The 16885-nt window shown below is 37.4% G+C and overlaps 1 protein-coding gene across 1 annotated transcript in view; it reads left to right on the top strand.

Annotated features, from left to right (window-relative positions):
- The window catches only part of THSD7B (thrombospondin type 1 domain containing 7B), an 885792-nt gene that overhangs the window by 642565 nt on the left and 226342 nt on the right, over window positions 1-16885 (top strand). Inside the window, exon 15 of the mRNA XM_080669078.1 lies at window positions 16443-16621. Coding sequence (XP_080525204.1) covers window positions 16443-16621 — 179 coding nt within the window. The remainder of the gene's footprint in view (window positions 1-16442; window positions 16622-16885) is intronic.

Raw genomic sequence — 16885 nt, 5'->3', positions numbered from 1 at the left:
CCCATCACCCTGCTGCTGCAGCCACTGCCAGTCACCGCAGTCACCAAGGTGTTTTCATCAACATGGACTCTGGTCCCTTCACCATGAAAAAATGACAACTTTCTTTAGGCATTTTTAAGATGTGTCTTTCATAGGATATGACATTTCTTTTTTTTTTTATCCTCACCTGAGGATATGTTTCCATTGATTTTTAGAGAATGTGGAAGAGAAAGGGAAAACAGAGAGAGACATCAAAGTGAGAGGAACACTTTGATTGGTTGCCTCCTGCATGAGCCCTGACCTGGGCCCCAGCCAGGGAGGAGCCTGCAACCTAGGTACATGCCCTTGATCAGAACTGAACCCAGACACTGAGGTCGACAGGCCGAGGCATTACCCACTGAGCCAAACCGGCTAGGGCAGGATATGACATTTCTTAGCCCTCCAGCAGCGGACCTTCGTTTTTTTCTCCAGAAGTGTGGTGGAAAAACCCTAGATCACCTTTTTGGATTCTTATTACCCAAGTTACTAAGAATATTACCAGTGGCATACAGGAAGCTTAGCCAATGAGCTGTCAGAAAAGGTGTTTCCTCTGTAGTTCACACCTATCTCCTCCGATCTCCGGCTCCACCCCTGCCAAGGCCTAAAGCCTTGGGGACTGGGCAGGGGCCCCCCAGTTCCCCCCAATTGCTGGCTCCGTCCCTGCCAAGGCCTAAAGCCTCTGGCCCTGGGCGGGGGACCTCCAGCTCCCTTCAATTGCCCGGCTCCACCCCCGGCCAAGGCCACAAGGCTCTGACTGAGGCTCGGGCCCTGGGCGGGGGACCCCCAGCTCGCTCCAATCGTCTGGCTCTGCCCCCGGCCAAGGCCGGCAAGAGCAGGCGGAAAGCTTGGCTTCCTCCATTGCTGGGGAAACCCAAGCCTCCCTCCTGCTCTCTGTAGCCGCAGCCATCTTGGTTGGGTTTATTTGCATATTCGCTCCTGATTGGCTGGTGGGCATAGCTTGTGGTTGTAGTAGAGGTACGGTCAATTTGCATATTACTCTTTTATTAGATAGGATTATTATAGATTCACAAGCTTTTTAATAATATGTCCATGGGCTTTTTTGGTCAGAATTGGTCACTGCCATAGCTTTGTGATAACCTGCTATAGTTCTATCACTTTTGGCTAGGCCTAGCCCTCTGGGGCAAAGGCAATGTCTTAAAGGCTTGCAACCCAGGCCAAGTTACAAAACACCCAAAAAGAATGCTTCCTTTAACAGCTGATAGTTCCTTTCAGGTAGTGATGCTGTTTAGTAGGCAGACAGGGTGATGTGGGACGCAGCTGCAGAATATATTTCCTACACTGATTTGACCTGTCTTTGCTTTAGTGTGTTTATTTTCCTTATTCTGTATGTTGAGCTACAGATAGCAGTGGTTATAATTATTATTCTTCAGTTCCTATTCTATTTCTCCTTTCAAGGACTCAGGCCTCTACTACTCCTGATTCTAGTCTTATTCTCAGTTTTATATTTTTTTTTCTGTCCATTTTCCTCCCACTCCTCAAGTTTGACTTTCTAGTAAACACATTTTTTTCTTGTTTCTGCTATTAGAACTTCATTTTTGCCTATAGGTCTATTATAATTCATAGCCTAAAATACTTAATCTCATTCTTCATTACTGTCTATACTGCAAACACTTTACTCTCTATCCCCTTCTTTCTCAAAAGTATCTTTTTAGGTAAAAAACAAACAAACCAAAAAAACCCCTTAACCTCATATCTAAGACAATTAAGTCCCAGCAGCTACTTTTCAGATTTCTCATCAGTTTTATTCCTTCCCACTTATATTGTCAATGTGAGTAGCAATCAGTTCATTTGATGAGTTTTGACTGTTTTTTCTTGGATAAGTGGAATCATGATTGGGGAAGGTGAGGGGCAGTATGTTGGCTTTTAAAATATATACTATGTAGTAGGTGCTCTGCTGGGGGTTTTGCTTATGTTATTTTATAACATCTGTTTAATAGGAATAGAATGCCAGGCCCAACAGTTCAATATTGATATGGCATCATATTGGAATAAACTAAAATATTTAAAATTTTGTCAAATTCTTGAGGAGATTCAAAGTGTTGGAACAATGAATTACTATACTGGAGATATTAAATATACTGTTTTTCTCATTGCTGTTTCACCATTTCAGGGCTTTGAGCAGGAGAAAAATAACAACAGTTATCTGGAAGGTCATAATAATAGTTTTCTGTGTCATTATGTTTTATGTCTCAAGTTGAACAAAAGTGCTTTATCATCTATGTCCTTGGGAAATTTTTTCTGTTGAGTGCCCAATCAAACTGATGTATTATTAGGCTACTTTTAATTTCAAACAATGAGGACAAACTGAAGTAACCTCAGAGATTGGCACCCACTGCTGGGTTCATGGGGAGCTAAGGAAGCAAAGAGAACTTTCCTCAAAGAAGGGAATGCATCGTGGCTCCTGGTTCTTCCCTCTGTTCGCTGCCCTCACAGTGTGTTCTGTTGTTCTGTGACTGAGTCTGCTGTCTCCTGGCCTTCCCCTTCTTCCTCAGTCTCTACCACTTTCTCTGTATGACATTGAAAGTTCCTGGAGAGAGGATCTGACTGAGTGTCTGCACCCTCTCCTCTGTAGTCCATGCACATCCTTTCTGTACTTTTAATTCAGTTTCATAATTTTTGCTTTTACTCTCTATCTTCAATCTTATTAAATTTCCCCATATTTAATTGAGAACATTCCAACCTTATTCCCATCTGTTTATATTAAAATACATATATTCCAAAAGTATAAATATAAATAAATGTATATAATTATTTTTGCTTGTGCTTTAATTTAGATTTATATATAGATCTATTTTGTTTTTTCACTTTTGTTAGAGTATAACCGAGAAGTAAAAGTTGTATATATTTAAGGTGTATGATTTGATGAGTTGATATATGTATACGCTGAAAAATGATTACCACTCTCAAGCTAGTTAACATATCATTAGCATATCCATCACCTCATGTAGTTAGCATTTGTGTGTGTATGTTGTAAGAGCAATTCAGTTCTACCTTCTTAGCAATTTTAAGTATATAATATGGTATTGTTAATTATATATTCTCCATGCTGTACAAATCTCCAGAGCTTATTCATCTTCTACATCTGAAACTTTGTACCCTTTGTACCAACATCTCCCCATTTCCTTCACCCCAACCTCTGACAACCATCATTCTACTATATTCTTCTAGGAGTTCAACTATTTTAAATCCCACCTATAAGTGAAATCATGCAGTATTTGTCTTTCTGTGTCTGACTTATTTCACTTAGCATAATGTCCTTCAACTTCACCTATGTTGTTGCAAATGGCAATATTTCCTTCCTTCTTAAGGCTGAGTAATATTCCAGTGTGTGTGTGTGTGTGTGTGTGTGTGTGTGTGTGTGTGTGTGTGTGAGAGAGAGAGAGAGAGAAAGAGAGAGAGTTTCTTTCTCCATTCACTTGTTGACAGATACTTAGATTGTTTTCATATCTTGTTTCTTGGCTATTGTGAATAATGCTGCAATGGGAATGTAGATATATCTTAGAGATACTTATTTTATTTCCTTTGGTTATAACCTGTAGTGGGAATGCTGGATCATAAGGTACTCATTCTATTTTTAATTTTTTTTCCTGATAAACTATGATAACAGATCCAGAGTCAGAGAAGCATTGATCAGACCATCAAACCTCAGAGGGAAAGTAGGGGAGGGTGAGAGTAAGGGAGAGAGATCAACCAAAGGACTTGTATGCATGCATATAAGCCTAACCACCAACAGACACAGACAACAGGGGGGTGAGGGCATGAGTGGAGGGGGGTGGGGGGCAAAGGGGGGACAAGGACACATATGTAATACCTTAATCAATAAAGAAAAAAATTATGATGGCCAACATTCATTGAGCATTTATAAATATGTAATACCTTTCTCTAAGTGCTCTCTCTCTAGTAACTCATTTTATTTTGCTATCAGCAGGATTAGTCAGATATTATTTTCATTCTTATAGATAAGAAACAGAGAAGTTAAGGAACTTACATAAGCTTTCTCAACTAGAGAATGCCATCATTTGTTTCCTCATCCATGTAATTTGGTTATAGAGTGTGTCTCTTAATATATTAATGGCCTCTGTTCTTCTTTATGTAGATTAATTTGTTCTTTACCCTAAAATACTTATAGTATTTCACTTTTTATACATATTCAGCATTTTATATTTCTTTCCCAATAGTGATAAATTATCCAGGCTTCATTCTAGTCTTAGTCAGTCAACTAAGAATGTTGCATATTTAGTCCAATATTGGCATCTTGTACTGCAGTGTGATCACTAGGTAGCTAGTAAGGATAATATAATTTAACAAGCAACAACAACAACAACACTAAATACAAAACCATTAACCAAAAAGGAGAAGTATGCCAAGATATTAGCAATTGTTAGCCTTTAAATTCTGAGAATGTTTTCTTCCAACGCTTTCCTCTTTTTGCTTTTCATTTCCATATATCTGTATACAGAACTGTAGTGTTGACAAGCCCTCTGATTTTGAGTCTCCGTGTGGAATCCAGGCCAGAGCCAAAGTTTTGACTTTGTGGTGTGTATACTGGGTCCCTGAATTTTGAATAATCTAAGTGTAAATTTATTTCACCTGATCATTTCCAAAATCTGCAAAAGAAATGTATATCCTAAAATAGGATAGTTGGCACTATCTCAGTTCTCTGGAATGACAAGACTTGAAGATTTTTATCTCATCTGTTTTTTCAATTCATCAAAATTTAGGACATGGAAAGAATGAGTGCAGTACATTTTAAGTTCAGATGGAATAATTCATTACTTTCTTGGATCAAAACTATATTTCAAAATATATACAGGTATAGCCTCAATTTCCTAAGCTGATGATGATTGTAATGAGAACCCTTCAAAGTTTAGATGGCTGTAGAGCATAAAATAAAACAAAGGAACTATCTTCAATGCTTCCTGAATTATATCTTGACTTTGTGAAATTGTTACCACATGTTGAGCATTGTGAAGTTACAGAACTCCATGTGCCCTTATGCAATGGATAGATATGGATGTCCCTGTAAGCCAAAGAAGTTGGACTTTAAAATAGGATCAGGATAGAGAACATGGAAGGAGGGACATAATTGGTTAGGAGTGTGGGGGTAATAATAATTTTAACATAAGTGGAGGTCTTTTGACCTAATTTGCATCTTTAGTGGCCTTCAAGCTTCATTTGTTCATTATTTTATATATGCCTGCTCTAATTAGCATGGAATTATTAATTTCCACATACCAAAATTTATCATTACTTGCTCTGTATGTTTGATCAACAAATAGACAAAAGTTCAGAGGAGTGCTCCAGCCATCCCTGCATGCCACACAAGTTTTGACCTTGAGGATAAAACATCATTTTTAAAAAGACTCAAGATGTTGGATCTCTTCCTCTATGGGATTTCTATATCTGTGACTGTCTTTCTACATCTCTTCCCCATCGCATACACTGAAGATGATGTTATACCTTTTCTTTTATACCTATGATTTTGGAGAATAATAATAGTAATGGCATTGGCTAAGTCCTTGTTTCAGACCATCTAGTCTACAGAAAAATTCTTTGGTGTAATAATTACCTCCATTTTGCAGACAAAAATATCGAGGCTTGAAAATGTTTAATGACAGACACAAACTAATACCACTAGTAACAAGTGTTCTGGTTGACTTTGAACTTAGGTCTTCCTTATTTCTAAGTACATGCTATTATCCACCATGGCACCATACCTCTTTAATGGAAACAACTTACTGAGTATTTGCTGTGTGGTCAGCCCTGCTTAGTGCTCTCACTTGATCCTCATAATAATCTTACGCCGAGGGTACTATTATCATCCCCATTTTATAAATCAGAGTTTGCAGATATCTTCTATAAAGTAAATACTTTAAACTTTGTGGGCCATACTGTCTTTATCACCATTAGTCACCATTGCTCTTGCTGTGCAAAAGCCACCATAGACAATGCTTAAAACATTGGGTCTGGTTCTGTTCCAACAAAACTGTATTTCCAAAAAACAAAACAAAACAGGCAATGGCTGGATCTGACCCATAGGCCACAATGTGCCAATCTTTCTTGTAGATAATAAAATTGAAGTTTAGGGGATTCAAGCAGCTCTCTATAATAATAAAAGTATAATATGCGAATTAGACCAGATGGCCGGACGACCTTCTGGACTACATTCTGGATGACCTTCTGGACGAAGCTGGGACTGTGAGGGCTGAGGCAAGCCCGGACTGTGAGGGCTGAGCCCCTTGCATGAATTTCATGCATCAGGCCTCTAGTTGTGAGTTATAGATCTATGTTGGCTTGATATCAAAGGCCAGATTCTATCCATGTGTTATATTGTCTTCCTTATAGTTTTCATTTCTCTTTTTAGTGAGTTGAATTAAGTTCCCCCACAAGATATGTTTAAGTCCCCCCCGCCCCCCACCCTGGTACCTGTAAATGTGACCTTATTTTCAAATAGAAACTTTGCAGGTATAACAAAGTTAAGGAACTTGATTTGAGGTCATCCTGGATCTACAGTGGGCTCTAAATCTAATGATGGGCATGTATAATAGGAAGGAGAAGGATATTTGACATATATGAGGCACATATAAAGAAAAGACAGAATTGGAATTATGCTGCCACACGACAAGGAATGCCAAGAGCCACCAGAAACTGGAAGGGTAAGGAAGGGTTTCCTCCTACAGACTTGGAGGGAGCACAGCCATACTAACACCTTAACTCCAGACTTCTGGCCTCCAGAACTATGGGAGGATACATTTTTGTCATTTGAAGTCACCAAGTTTCTGACAATTTGTTATCACAGCCCTAGGAAACTAATAAACTCTTTTTTCAAGAGAGATTTCTGGTTGCTCTTGAAACTTTTTTAGTGGTTGAAAGATTCTCTGTGAATTGAAAGTATTCAAATCCACGGTTCCTGGACATGATGACTGTAATTAAGAGATTGCCGACTTCCAATTTTCTTAGGAGAAAATAAGTGCCTCACTCTTCCTGAATTTTTTATTCCTTTAGCAGGTATATCATTAAATATCCATAAATAAAACCATAAGATATTTGTTTGGCAAGAGAAGCCTAAATGTAAGTCTTTGGATTAGCTGATGTGCAGTCCATTAGGAAATAAATTTATTGGTAAGTGAAACAAATTCACCATTACCAGCATGGAGTATAAATCTAAGCTGGGAGTCATATTTAATTTTACACCTTAGCGATATTTCAGAAGTTTTTACAGTAACTTGCAAGGAGTTAATGTACTGTGAATTCATTCCAGCACATTGATTTTTGTATTAGCCCAATGAAAGATGCAGTTCTTTGGTTACAGCAACTTTTGGAGGTAAATTTTCTTCGTTCTGTAATCCATAATTTAGAATTTATAATAACAGCTTGTGTTATTGTTCATGAATATAAATCATTGTTGGGATGACCCAACACTCCAGCAAATAAAAATGGAGTTTCATCCCTGAAGTATGTTTCATGAAATCATATCATTTCATGGTGGATGTTGGCTTGTTCTAGGTAGTCATGCACTCTAGGTATTTTTCATGCCTCTTGTTGCCACCTTCAGGAATTATCTTTATGTGCTGGTGTTACTGATATGCAGGGTACTGATGGAAGTAGAGCTCAATCCACCTAATGAAGAGTAAGCATTAGGAATTCTCTCTTGCATGGATGTCTTCCAAGTAAGGTTTCCAGCTAGACTTCCCGTAGATGTGGCCGTGTGATGAGCATTGTGAGCCCTGACTGCTGGGTCTCTGTATCTTCTGCCTTTTCCTCCAATACAAACAGCACTTCCTCATCTGCTTCTATACTGGAATTATGAGTTATGTTTTTGCATTGCTTTCATTGGGGGAGAAATCCTTACTTTAGAAATTTAGATTATCACTCTAAAGGGCAGCAGAGGACGCCAAAGGGAAATTTTATCTGAAGAGACCCTGCTGCACAGTTGGTGCCATGCTGGAACCCAGATGTCCCCAGATCCTCAACATATTCAAGAGAAGCCAGAAATCTTTATTTTCATCGGAAATCCCTCAATATTGAACTCTTGGCCTCAGAATAAATATACAGAATGGGGCAAAGTAGGTTTACAGTTGTGAGTATCGGAAACAGTTTATTCTTGTATTATTAATTATTGCATTATTTTCCATATGAACAACTATAAACCTATATTTGACCCACCCTATGTAAATAAACAAGAAAATAAATAAGGAGGCAGACAATAAATAAATCCTGTGCTGGCCCAATATAATGTCTGGATTCAGGTCAGAGCTTCCTTTAAGGACCTCCCAGATGAAGCAAAAAAAGACAAAGACCCTTTTTTTCTAAGCTTATATTTTTCTAAATCTCCTGGATATTTAGAAGCATCTATCTACTCACAAACTGGCCGTTATTCATTGTTAGAATTAATTAATTAAACCTATCTCAACAGTTGGAAAATGAAGTTGCTATTTGAAGAGCTGGTTCACTGGTCATTCTGAAGATAGTAATTTCCATTGAGACAGTATATTAGCTGTGTGTACATGTGAGAGCTAATTTTCAGTGAGAGTCTATCATGTTTAAATATTTTTTTAATATATTTTATTGATTTTTTACAGAGAGGAAGGGAGAGAGACAGAGAGTTAGAAACATCAATGAGGCAGAAACATCAATCAGCTGCCTCCTGCACACCTCCTACTGGGGATGTGCCCACAACCAAGGTACATGCCCTTGACCGGAATCGAACCTGGGACCCTTCAGTCTGCAGGCCGATGCTCTATCCACTGAACCAAACCGGCTAGGGCTCAATATTTTCTTTAACAATATATATGCAATATAGGAAAATGTGTATATGTATATGTACATCATATATGTATATATTTATGTACAAAATATCATATTTAGTGGTCTTTAAGTCTAAAGCCTAGCTATTAGTCATTTTAATTTAACTTCTAAATATTTTAGTTATCTATTAAGAAGGTGACTTGTTCTCATGCTATCTTTTCTTACACTCACGAGCCCACCTGAATTAATATCAGGGATTTTAATCAACTTTCTGAATCCTCAGCATGACAACCCATGTGGCACCACTTGACTTAGCCAATTTTATACTTCTTTCCAGCCTCAAATTCTTGTACAGAGAATTTCTCTCTTGATTTTTGGAGGTTTTGGGTTCACTCTAACTTAATGTGTTGTATCTCTCCTGCCTAGATTGCCAACTGCATGTCTTTTTTTCTTTTTTTTTAATTTTGCTGTGCTTTAGAGGTTATTTACTTTGAGTTAAACTATGATATATTGGAGTTGCATTTTTGGGACATTAGTATAGCAGTCGATCAGACATGGAATGGGTTAGAACAGATTGGGGGCCTCGGAGTCCAGTGAAGTGGCCATGAACATGAGCCAGGTGAGGGATAATGAGTGTCTGGCCTTGGCTGGTGGCAGCAGACTTGGAAGGACAGAGATGGGCTCAAACAACAATTGCTTTACTGATCCAATACAGAATCTCTCATCATTTCAATGTTATCTTAGGCTTTAATTTGCCTGGAAATGATCTGGAATGTAAATTGGCACCCAAATTTGATCATTATTACCCTATAGCTTTTTTTGCTAAAGCATCTCCACAGAATTATATTCTCTATCAATCACTAGCACTAAAAACAGGATAAGAAAAAATGCATTTTTACCCTGCTATTAGTTTTTAGTAGTGGCAAAATATTAGTATCTGATTTATATTTGAAATTTTCCACAAACTTCTACTTATTACATTTTTATTCTTACAGAATGAAAGGGAGATTTTTTTTTAAATGTGGGTATTATTACATTTTAATTTTTACATAAGGAAACTGAATTATTAAGATTTAAAATTCCATTCCAGATCACATAAGGTTAGACCTTGATTTATAATCCATATTACCAGTCCTTTTTAAATAATAAATTATAAATTTTCCTGAAATATATATCCATTTGGTTCAACTTTTGCAAAGTCACATTCTAATTTGATGGTGTCTCTGTTCAGACTATGCTAAGTGCTGACACAGCTTAATCTTATTTTTTTCAGAGCATTATATATAGACTCTCAAAATATTCTAAATATTTATTTCATGGGGCTTTTTATTTCATTTGTTGAAGGTATAGTTTACTATGCCAAGGCTGATATATGAACTGTGCAATGGTTTATGGTGTAGTACAGAATGTAACAGACAGTGTCAGACTCTTAGTGGATCAATGCCACTAAGATAACTCACTGTCTATGTCCATCTTTTATCAAAATTGGGTTGCCTGGGGCACTCTGTTTAAGTCCAGGACCTTGCCTGATGGAGCAGCTACTATCTGGAACATCCAGTTGGTGGGCATAGGGAAAGAGTGTGGCAAATTACACTAGGGCTCTAGCTTTCACCTAGAAGTCACATGCTCACTTCTGCTCACATGTCATTGGCTAAAGCAAATTAAGATCCCCCCTCACTTCAAGAAGCTGGGAAGTGCAATTACACTACAGCTCGAGGATCAAACCCTGAAATATTTGGCATGCTCTGACAAATACAAGGCATGCTCTGAGATCAGCTATTGGAACGTTATGGTAATGTAGAGAATGTACGGTACAATTTAAGATTTTTAGCAGGGCAAGGAACACAGGCTCCTACAGCCACAGTTCCAAGAATTCCTTGGTAATACTGGCTTGTCAACAATCTGTATACTTTTGTAATGTTTCAAATGCCGAGTTTTTTATGTGGTTAAATCATTCAATACTTTAATTTTAACAGTGCTTATTTGCACTGATAGAAACTACTTAGTACACACAGTCCTGATGGAACAGTTCAGATTGTTCTGTGTCTGATGTTTCTTTTATCCCTAATATCCTCAATATCTTCTAAGAAAAACATCTTTCTTGTCTGCCGGAGAAACCTGGCACAAGGTTGTTAATGCTGAAACTCTGTCTATGTGAACAACGGGAGATGGCCATCGTGATGAATTTGCCTGGACAATTCAATTTAAAACATCCATTTGTCATATTATTTGGTTGACTGATTAAATTTATACTGATCCATTTAGTTATAGCAAGTGAACCAGATCAAACATTAGTCAAAAACCTGTTTCTGCCACAAATTATCCCAATAAATATTCTCACAGGAATTGAAACCAGGATCCATTTATATTACCTCAAACTGCCATATAATTTGCATATATTATTTGTATCATATAATTTAGGTAGTTAATTATGTACCTTTTATTTCCCTTCTCATTAATAAAACTGATCTCTTCGCCCTGGCTGGTTGGGCTCAGTTGGTTGGGAGTCATTCTCCCAACCAAGAGGTTGCCAGTTCGATTCCCTGTCAGGGCACGTGCCCAGGTTGTGGGCTCCATCCCCAGTAGGGGGTGTGCAGGAGGCAGCTGATGGATGGATCAATGTTTCTCTTCCTCTCCCTTCCTCTCCAAAATCAAAACATTTTTGTCAAAAGTCTGACATCCTCCAAAATACGAATTTCTTTAAGAGCAAGGGTTGATTTTCTACTTTGTCAATCCAGCACTACAGAGAACATTCTGGGGCCATAATACTGATTTTTTCCCCTTTCTTTCTTTCTTTCTTTCTTTCTTTCTTTCTTTCTTTCTTTCTTTCTTTCTTTCTTCCTTCCTTCCTTCCTTCCTTCCTTCCTTCCTTCCTTCCTTCCTTTCTTTCTTTCTTTCTTTCTTTCTTTCTTTCTTTCTTTCTTTCTACTTGATAGTGAGCAGGGTATCACACTCAAGTCTGGGTTCCATTTCCCTTTCTATTTCTGCCCATTCTATAAAATGAAGCTTTTGGCCCAGATGACCTTGAACCTACATTTAAAATAAAGTTCAGATGCTTTATTATTAAAAAGTGCTTTACACTTAAATGATTTTTTTCTGGTAAATGGAATACAATTCAATAAATAATTATTCTGAGGGATATATTTGAGTTTCAAGGAATCTAGGCAAACGTTTTTTGTCAATATAATTATTTGAATTTTATGTAACTTCTAAATCAGCAGTATTTCATGTATCTGATTTTGAGTCCAAATAAGATACTTTGTTATATACAGTACCATAACCATCACTTTATAATGTTAACATTGGAGCGTCTATGCTGATGAGGTTTTAAATATGCAGTAAAGACTATTCTTCTACTCGCAAATGGGATTTCAAAATATTTATTTTAATAACTCCAATTTTGAAAAAGAAGAAATAATGGGAATGTAGGTACTTTCCAACTCTCTCCTCTTGGGCTTTACAGAGGCCTCCACAGGGTTGGAATCATCTTTGAAAGAAGGTAACTAGTATTCATGGGCAATATTCTCAGGCAAAAATGTAAATTCACCAAAGCAAGCTGACAACCTTACTGAGATTGATCTATATTTCCATACACTAATGGACTGATATTTTAAATAAATGTCCAATACTGCCAGTCTTCCCTTGAATACAATGGCAAAGTATTGATCTAATTTCTCAAATTGTCTTTCATGCAACCATGTCAAAAACATCCGCCCCTATATTCCTCACCTCTTCTAAACAAATATATACTTTAAAGTACTTTGATGTAAGTCATTAGGTACTTTTTAGTATGGTACATTCATTACTAGATAAATAGTAGTATTAAAATGTATAAATTAAAACAGTAAATCTTCAAATATTGAGAAATGAAAACATCATTTTATTTTAACTCCCACGTTTCTCCCAGATCTTCACTTGGAAGTGGGGAAGAGACAATCAGCACTTTCTTCGTCTTTTCCTGTCTTATTTTTGGTCCTGTGTTCTCATTATTCTAGCAAAGTGCCAATAAATAGAACATGCACTGTATTTGCCATTACTTCACACAGTAGGAAAATATAAGTAAATTAAATTAGGATTTTTCCTCAGGCTATGAATATCATCATTTTTTTTTCTAATCCTTCAAAAGAGGCTCTTATAGAGAGAAAAATGTGTTAGTCTTCGAATGATGGAGGGAAAAAAATTACAATAGGTAATATCCTGGGAAGTAGTTTCATTAAGAAGACAGCCTTATACACTGAGCTGTGTTTTTCCTATGTTCATTATACTAACCTAAAGAGCAATATTTGGGGGTTAGCAATGTAGATTGAAAAGCCATTCCAGGTCTCTGGGTTTCAGCCTGAATGAGTATGTCATTAAATATTATAACATAGATAGAGATAATAATCACAGATCTTATTTAGTTCATCTGTACTCATAATAACAACAGATACTTTTTGGGTAGCTGCTATCTGTAATGTATATGGTTTACAAAATCACAATGTTGAGTATATGCTCTACCAATAATTGTGTAATAAATACTTCATATCTAACTTCATATGCATACAGATAACTAAACCAGAACATGGAAACATCTCCAGGCTAAATAATATGATTGTCCAATCAATATATTCTGCATATGAATTATAGTATAAAAATATGTATTTTTAAATCCTCACCCAAGGATAATGTTTTTATTGATTTGAGAGAGAGAGAGAGAGAAACATTGATGTGAGAGAGAAATGTCGATCCTTTGCCTCCCATGCGGTCAGAGCCCTGACCTGGGATTGAACCTGCAACTTGGGTACATGTCCTGACCTGGAATGAAACCCAGGACTCTTCAGTGCTCCAACCAACTGAGCCACACCGGGCAGGACTGTAAAATATTCCTGATAGAAAAACAGTTTCTTTTATATCAGTTGGACTTATATTTTTGAAATTTGCCAGAGAAGCTATTCTGTAATATATTTTATGCAAGTGAGTTTTTAAAACGTTAGTGAAGTTTCCAGTCATGAATTTGAATTCTCATTTGGCAGGTTAACCTTGTACATAGCCACATGTAATCACATTCTATTGCCAAAAATTGTAAGTCTCAAGTATGTGGGTAAAACTAATCTTTTCAATTATGAGATAGACGTGAGAATATGCAATTATTAATGGTTTTCACTAAGGGCTTTCCTTTGGGGTATACTCTAGCATGACTATAACTATCCTGAAAAATAAATGTCACTGTCGCTTAGTCCTGTTGAAATTCAAAACTATTTTATACTCATTGAGTTTATGACCTTGAGTTTCATAGAGATCCTCTGGGTTTGTGTCTTATCAGGAGGAAAAATATAAAACAGTGTATTAGAGGCTCTCTAATTAAAATCATTCAATATGCGAATATAGTTAAAAATGAAAATGAGCCAGCAAGGCTAAACTGGCTAGAGAAAGAGTAGTTTTGCATGAGGAAAGGATCAATATTACTGAAGAAGATGGAGTAGTCTATGTGGACAGATTTTGAGACAGAGGAGAGGGATGGGCAGGAGCAAAACAAGTTAGGGATGCAGTTCTCAGCCTTGCCTGCACATTAGACTCCCCAGGGGACCTTTGAAAACTACCGCTGCCTAGATCCATCTCAGAGACTCTGGTCAAATAGGTCTGTAGTATGTCCTGGGCAATAGGAATATATTTTACAGTAAAGATGAAATCCCTTGTTTAGAGGCTCTTGTAAAGAATTGTATAGTTTTTGCAAACTAGTTGGCACTTTATTTTCAAGGCAATGGAGAGTCAGCAAAGAGTTTAAAAGGAGTAGCATAAATCATGTATTTTTATCTTTCTTTTTTTTAGATTATTTATTAAATTTACTGTTTATTACAGTTGATAGAGCTTTAGAAGAGAAACTTTTTCCTCAGAGTGATCAATATTAAAAGAGAATGCTTAGGTAAAAGGGGAGTCTAGTGCAGAGACTATTGCAGTATTCCAGACCAGAAACTAAGATCTTGAACCAGGGACTGACAAAAGAATTTTAGAGTAGGGGCTGTGTTTGGGACATTTTGACATAAGAAGTCATTACACCTATTAATATATGTGTGAGATAATGGAGGAAGGCCTAAGGTGATTCAGGTTTTTATTTTGGATAATCTATTAGCTTTCAGTTGCTGCATCAAAAACTTACCCATAGGCTTAGCTCAAAACATTAGCTCAGCTCCCGAGGGTCAGCAGTACAGACGTGGCTTCTCCAGATTCTCTGCTTAGTTTCTCACCAGGCTACAGGCAAGGTGTGGGCCAAGGCCGAGATCTCAGCAAACGCTTCACTGGGAAGGCTCCCTTGGAATTATTGGCAGAATTCATCTTCACGCGCCTGTAGAGCTGAGGCCTGTTTTCTTGCTGACTGACAGCCAGTGGCTGCTCTCAGTCCCCTGCTATGTGGCAATGCATAGGCATTTCATTGCACAGCTATTTGTTTTTTCAAGGCCAGCAGGAGAATCTTCCTCCACAAAAAGGACCCAACCACTCTTTTTTTTTTAATTTCTTTATTGATTAAGGTATTACATATGTGTCCTTATTCCCCTATTACCCCCCACCTCCCATTCATGCCCCCACCCCCTGTTGTCTGTGTCCATTGATTAGGCTTATATGCATGCATATAAGTCCTTTGGTTGACCTCTCCCCCTTACCCCCACTGTCCCCTACCTTCCCTGAGGCTTGACATTCCGATTGATGTTTCTCTGTCTCTCTTTTAAGGTTTTTCACCCAATTATCCAGCCCATTCGCCCTGATAATCTCTCTTCTAGTAAACTCAAAATCAACTGATTTGTCATGTTAATTCTATCTGTGAGTTCCCTTCCCCTTTGCTATACACTGAAACCTAATCACGGGAGCACCATCCTATCACATTCACAGGTCCTGCCCAAAACCAAGGTTATGTAGGCATGCCCATCAGTCTATAAAAATCAGATGTGTTGTAGTTAATTAAGATGAAGAATATAATAGAATGGTTTAGGAGGAAATCAATGGACGCAGCTTTAGACATGTTGAATTTGGGGGTAGTTGGCCATCCAACTTGAGTGGATGAGTAGGTTGTATAGAGCTCATTCGAGATATCAGACATAGGAATATATATTTGATAGTGATCATTTGAGGTTACAATTAAATAATTAAATTATCTAGAGAAAGATGATAGCAAGAACTGGGCAGAGGACAAGACCAAGACCAAGTAAAGCTAGAACATCTGCATCTGTATTTCAATCCATATCTCTTGATTCCAGTCCAATATTTCATTAGATGCTGTTTCACTATGCCTCTACTTTGCTCTTTCAATAATATCCAGATTGACTCTATTATGCTCCTTATCTCCAGACAATTATAGGAATTGGTGGGACACAATGCTCAGTGAGGGAAATGGTATCATTAGCCCTGAACTGCCTCATTTCTTCTTATCAGAAAGGACTAAGTGTGTACTTTTCCTGCTCCTTCCATCCTAGAATTGTCTATGAAGTACAAATTTGGGTTGCAGATATAATCTTAAGTATCTGTCTCTGAGAACTTTTGTCTGTGTATTTGAGTAGAAAACTATAAGGTCCCTGTGGCACTATTGTTGAGCAACCTGAGCTCTAATAAGAGAACAGCAAGTGAATTTGATCAGTACATTTTGATCAGACTTTCCTCCCTTCTCTTGGATCTTTTTCTCTCAGGTTATATTCAAGAAGAATGTGCCATTCCCTGCCCATTTGATTGCAAGTTAAGCGATTGGTCCAGCTGGGGAGCTTGCAGTTCATCTTGTGGGATTGGTGTGAGAATGCGATCCAAATGGCTAAAAGAAAAACCTTACAATGGAGGTCGCCCGTGTCCCAAACTGGATCTCAAGAATCAGGTAAAGTGCATGAAGCAGCAAATAAAAAGCTAAAGAATTATCCTCATTATTATTTCCTATTGAAATTGAAGCCATTATCTTGTTAGAAGCAACTCATAAAAGGTTATCACAAGTTCAGAAGAGAAGGGTTCAGCAGCAGATATTAATATAATACAATTAGTCATAGAAGCCTTGGGCACTCCTCCTGGGTAGTGTTGAGTTCAACTTGGTATTATTAGCAGTAATCATGTTTACAAAAATTACATCCAATTGATTTTAAATAAT

This window comes from Plecotus auritus (genome assembly GCF_963455305.1).
Source record: "Plecotus auritus genome assembly, chromosome: 5".
Taxonomy (NCBI): Eukaryota; Metazoa; Chordata; class Mammalia; order Chiroptera; family Vespertilionidae; genus Plecotus; species Plecotus auritus.
Note: the sequence above shows the minus strand (reverse complement) of the source record. Positions and strands in the feature narration are given on the sequence as shown.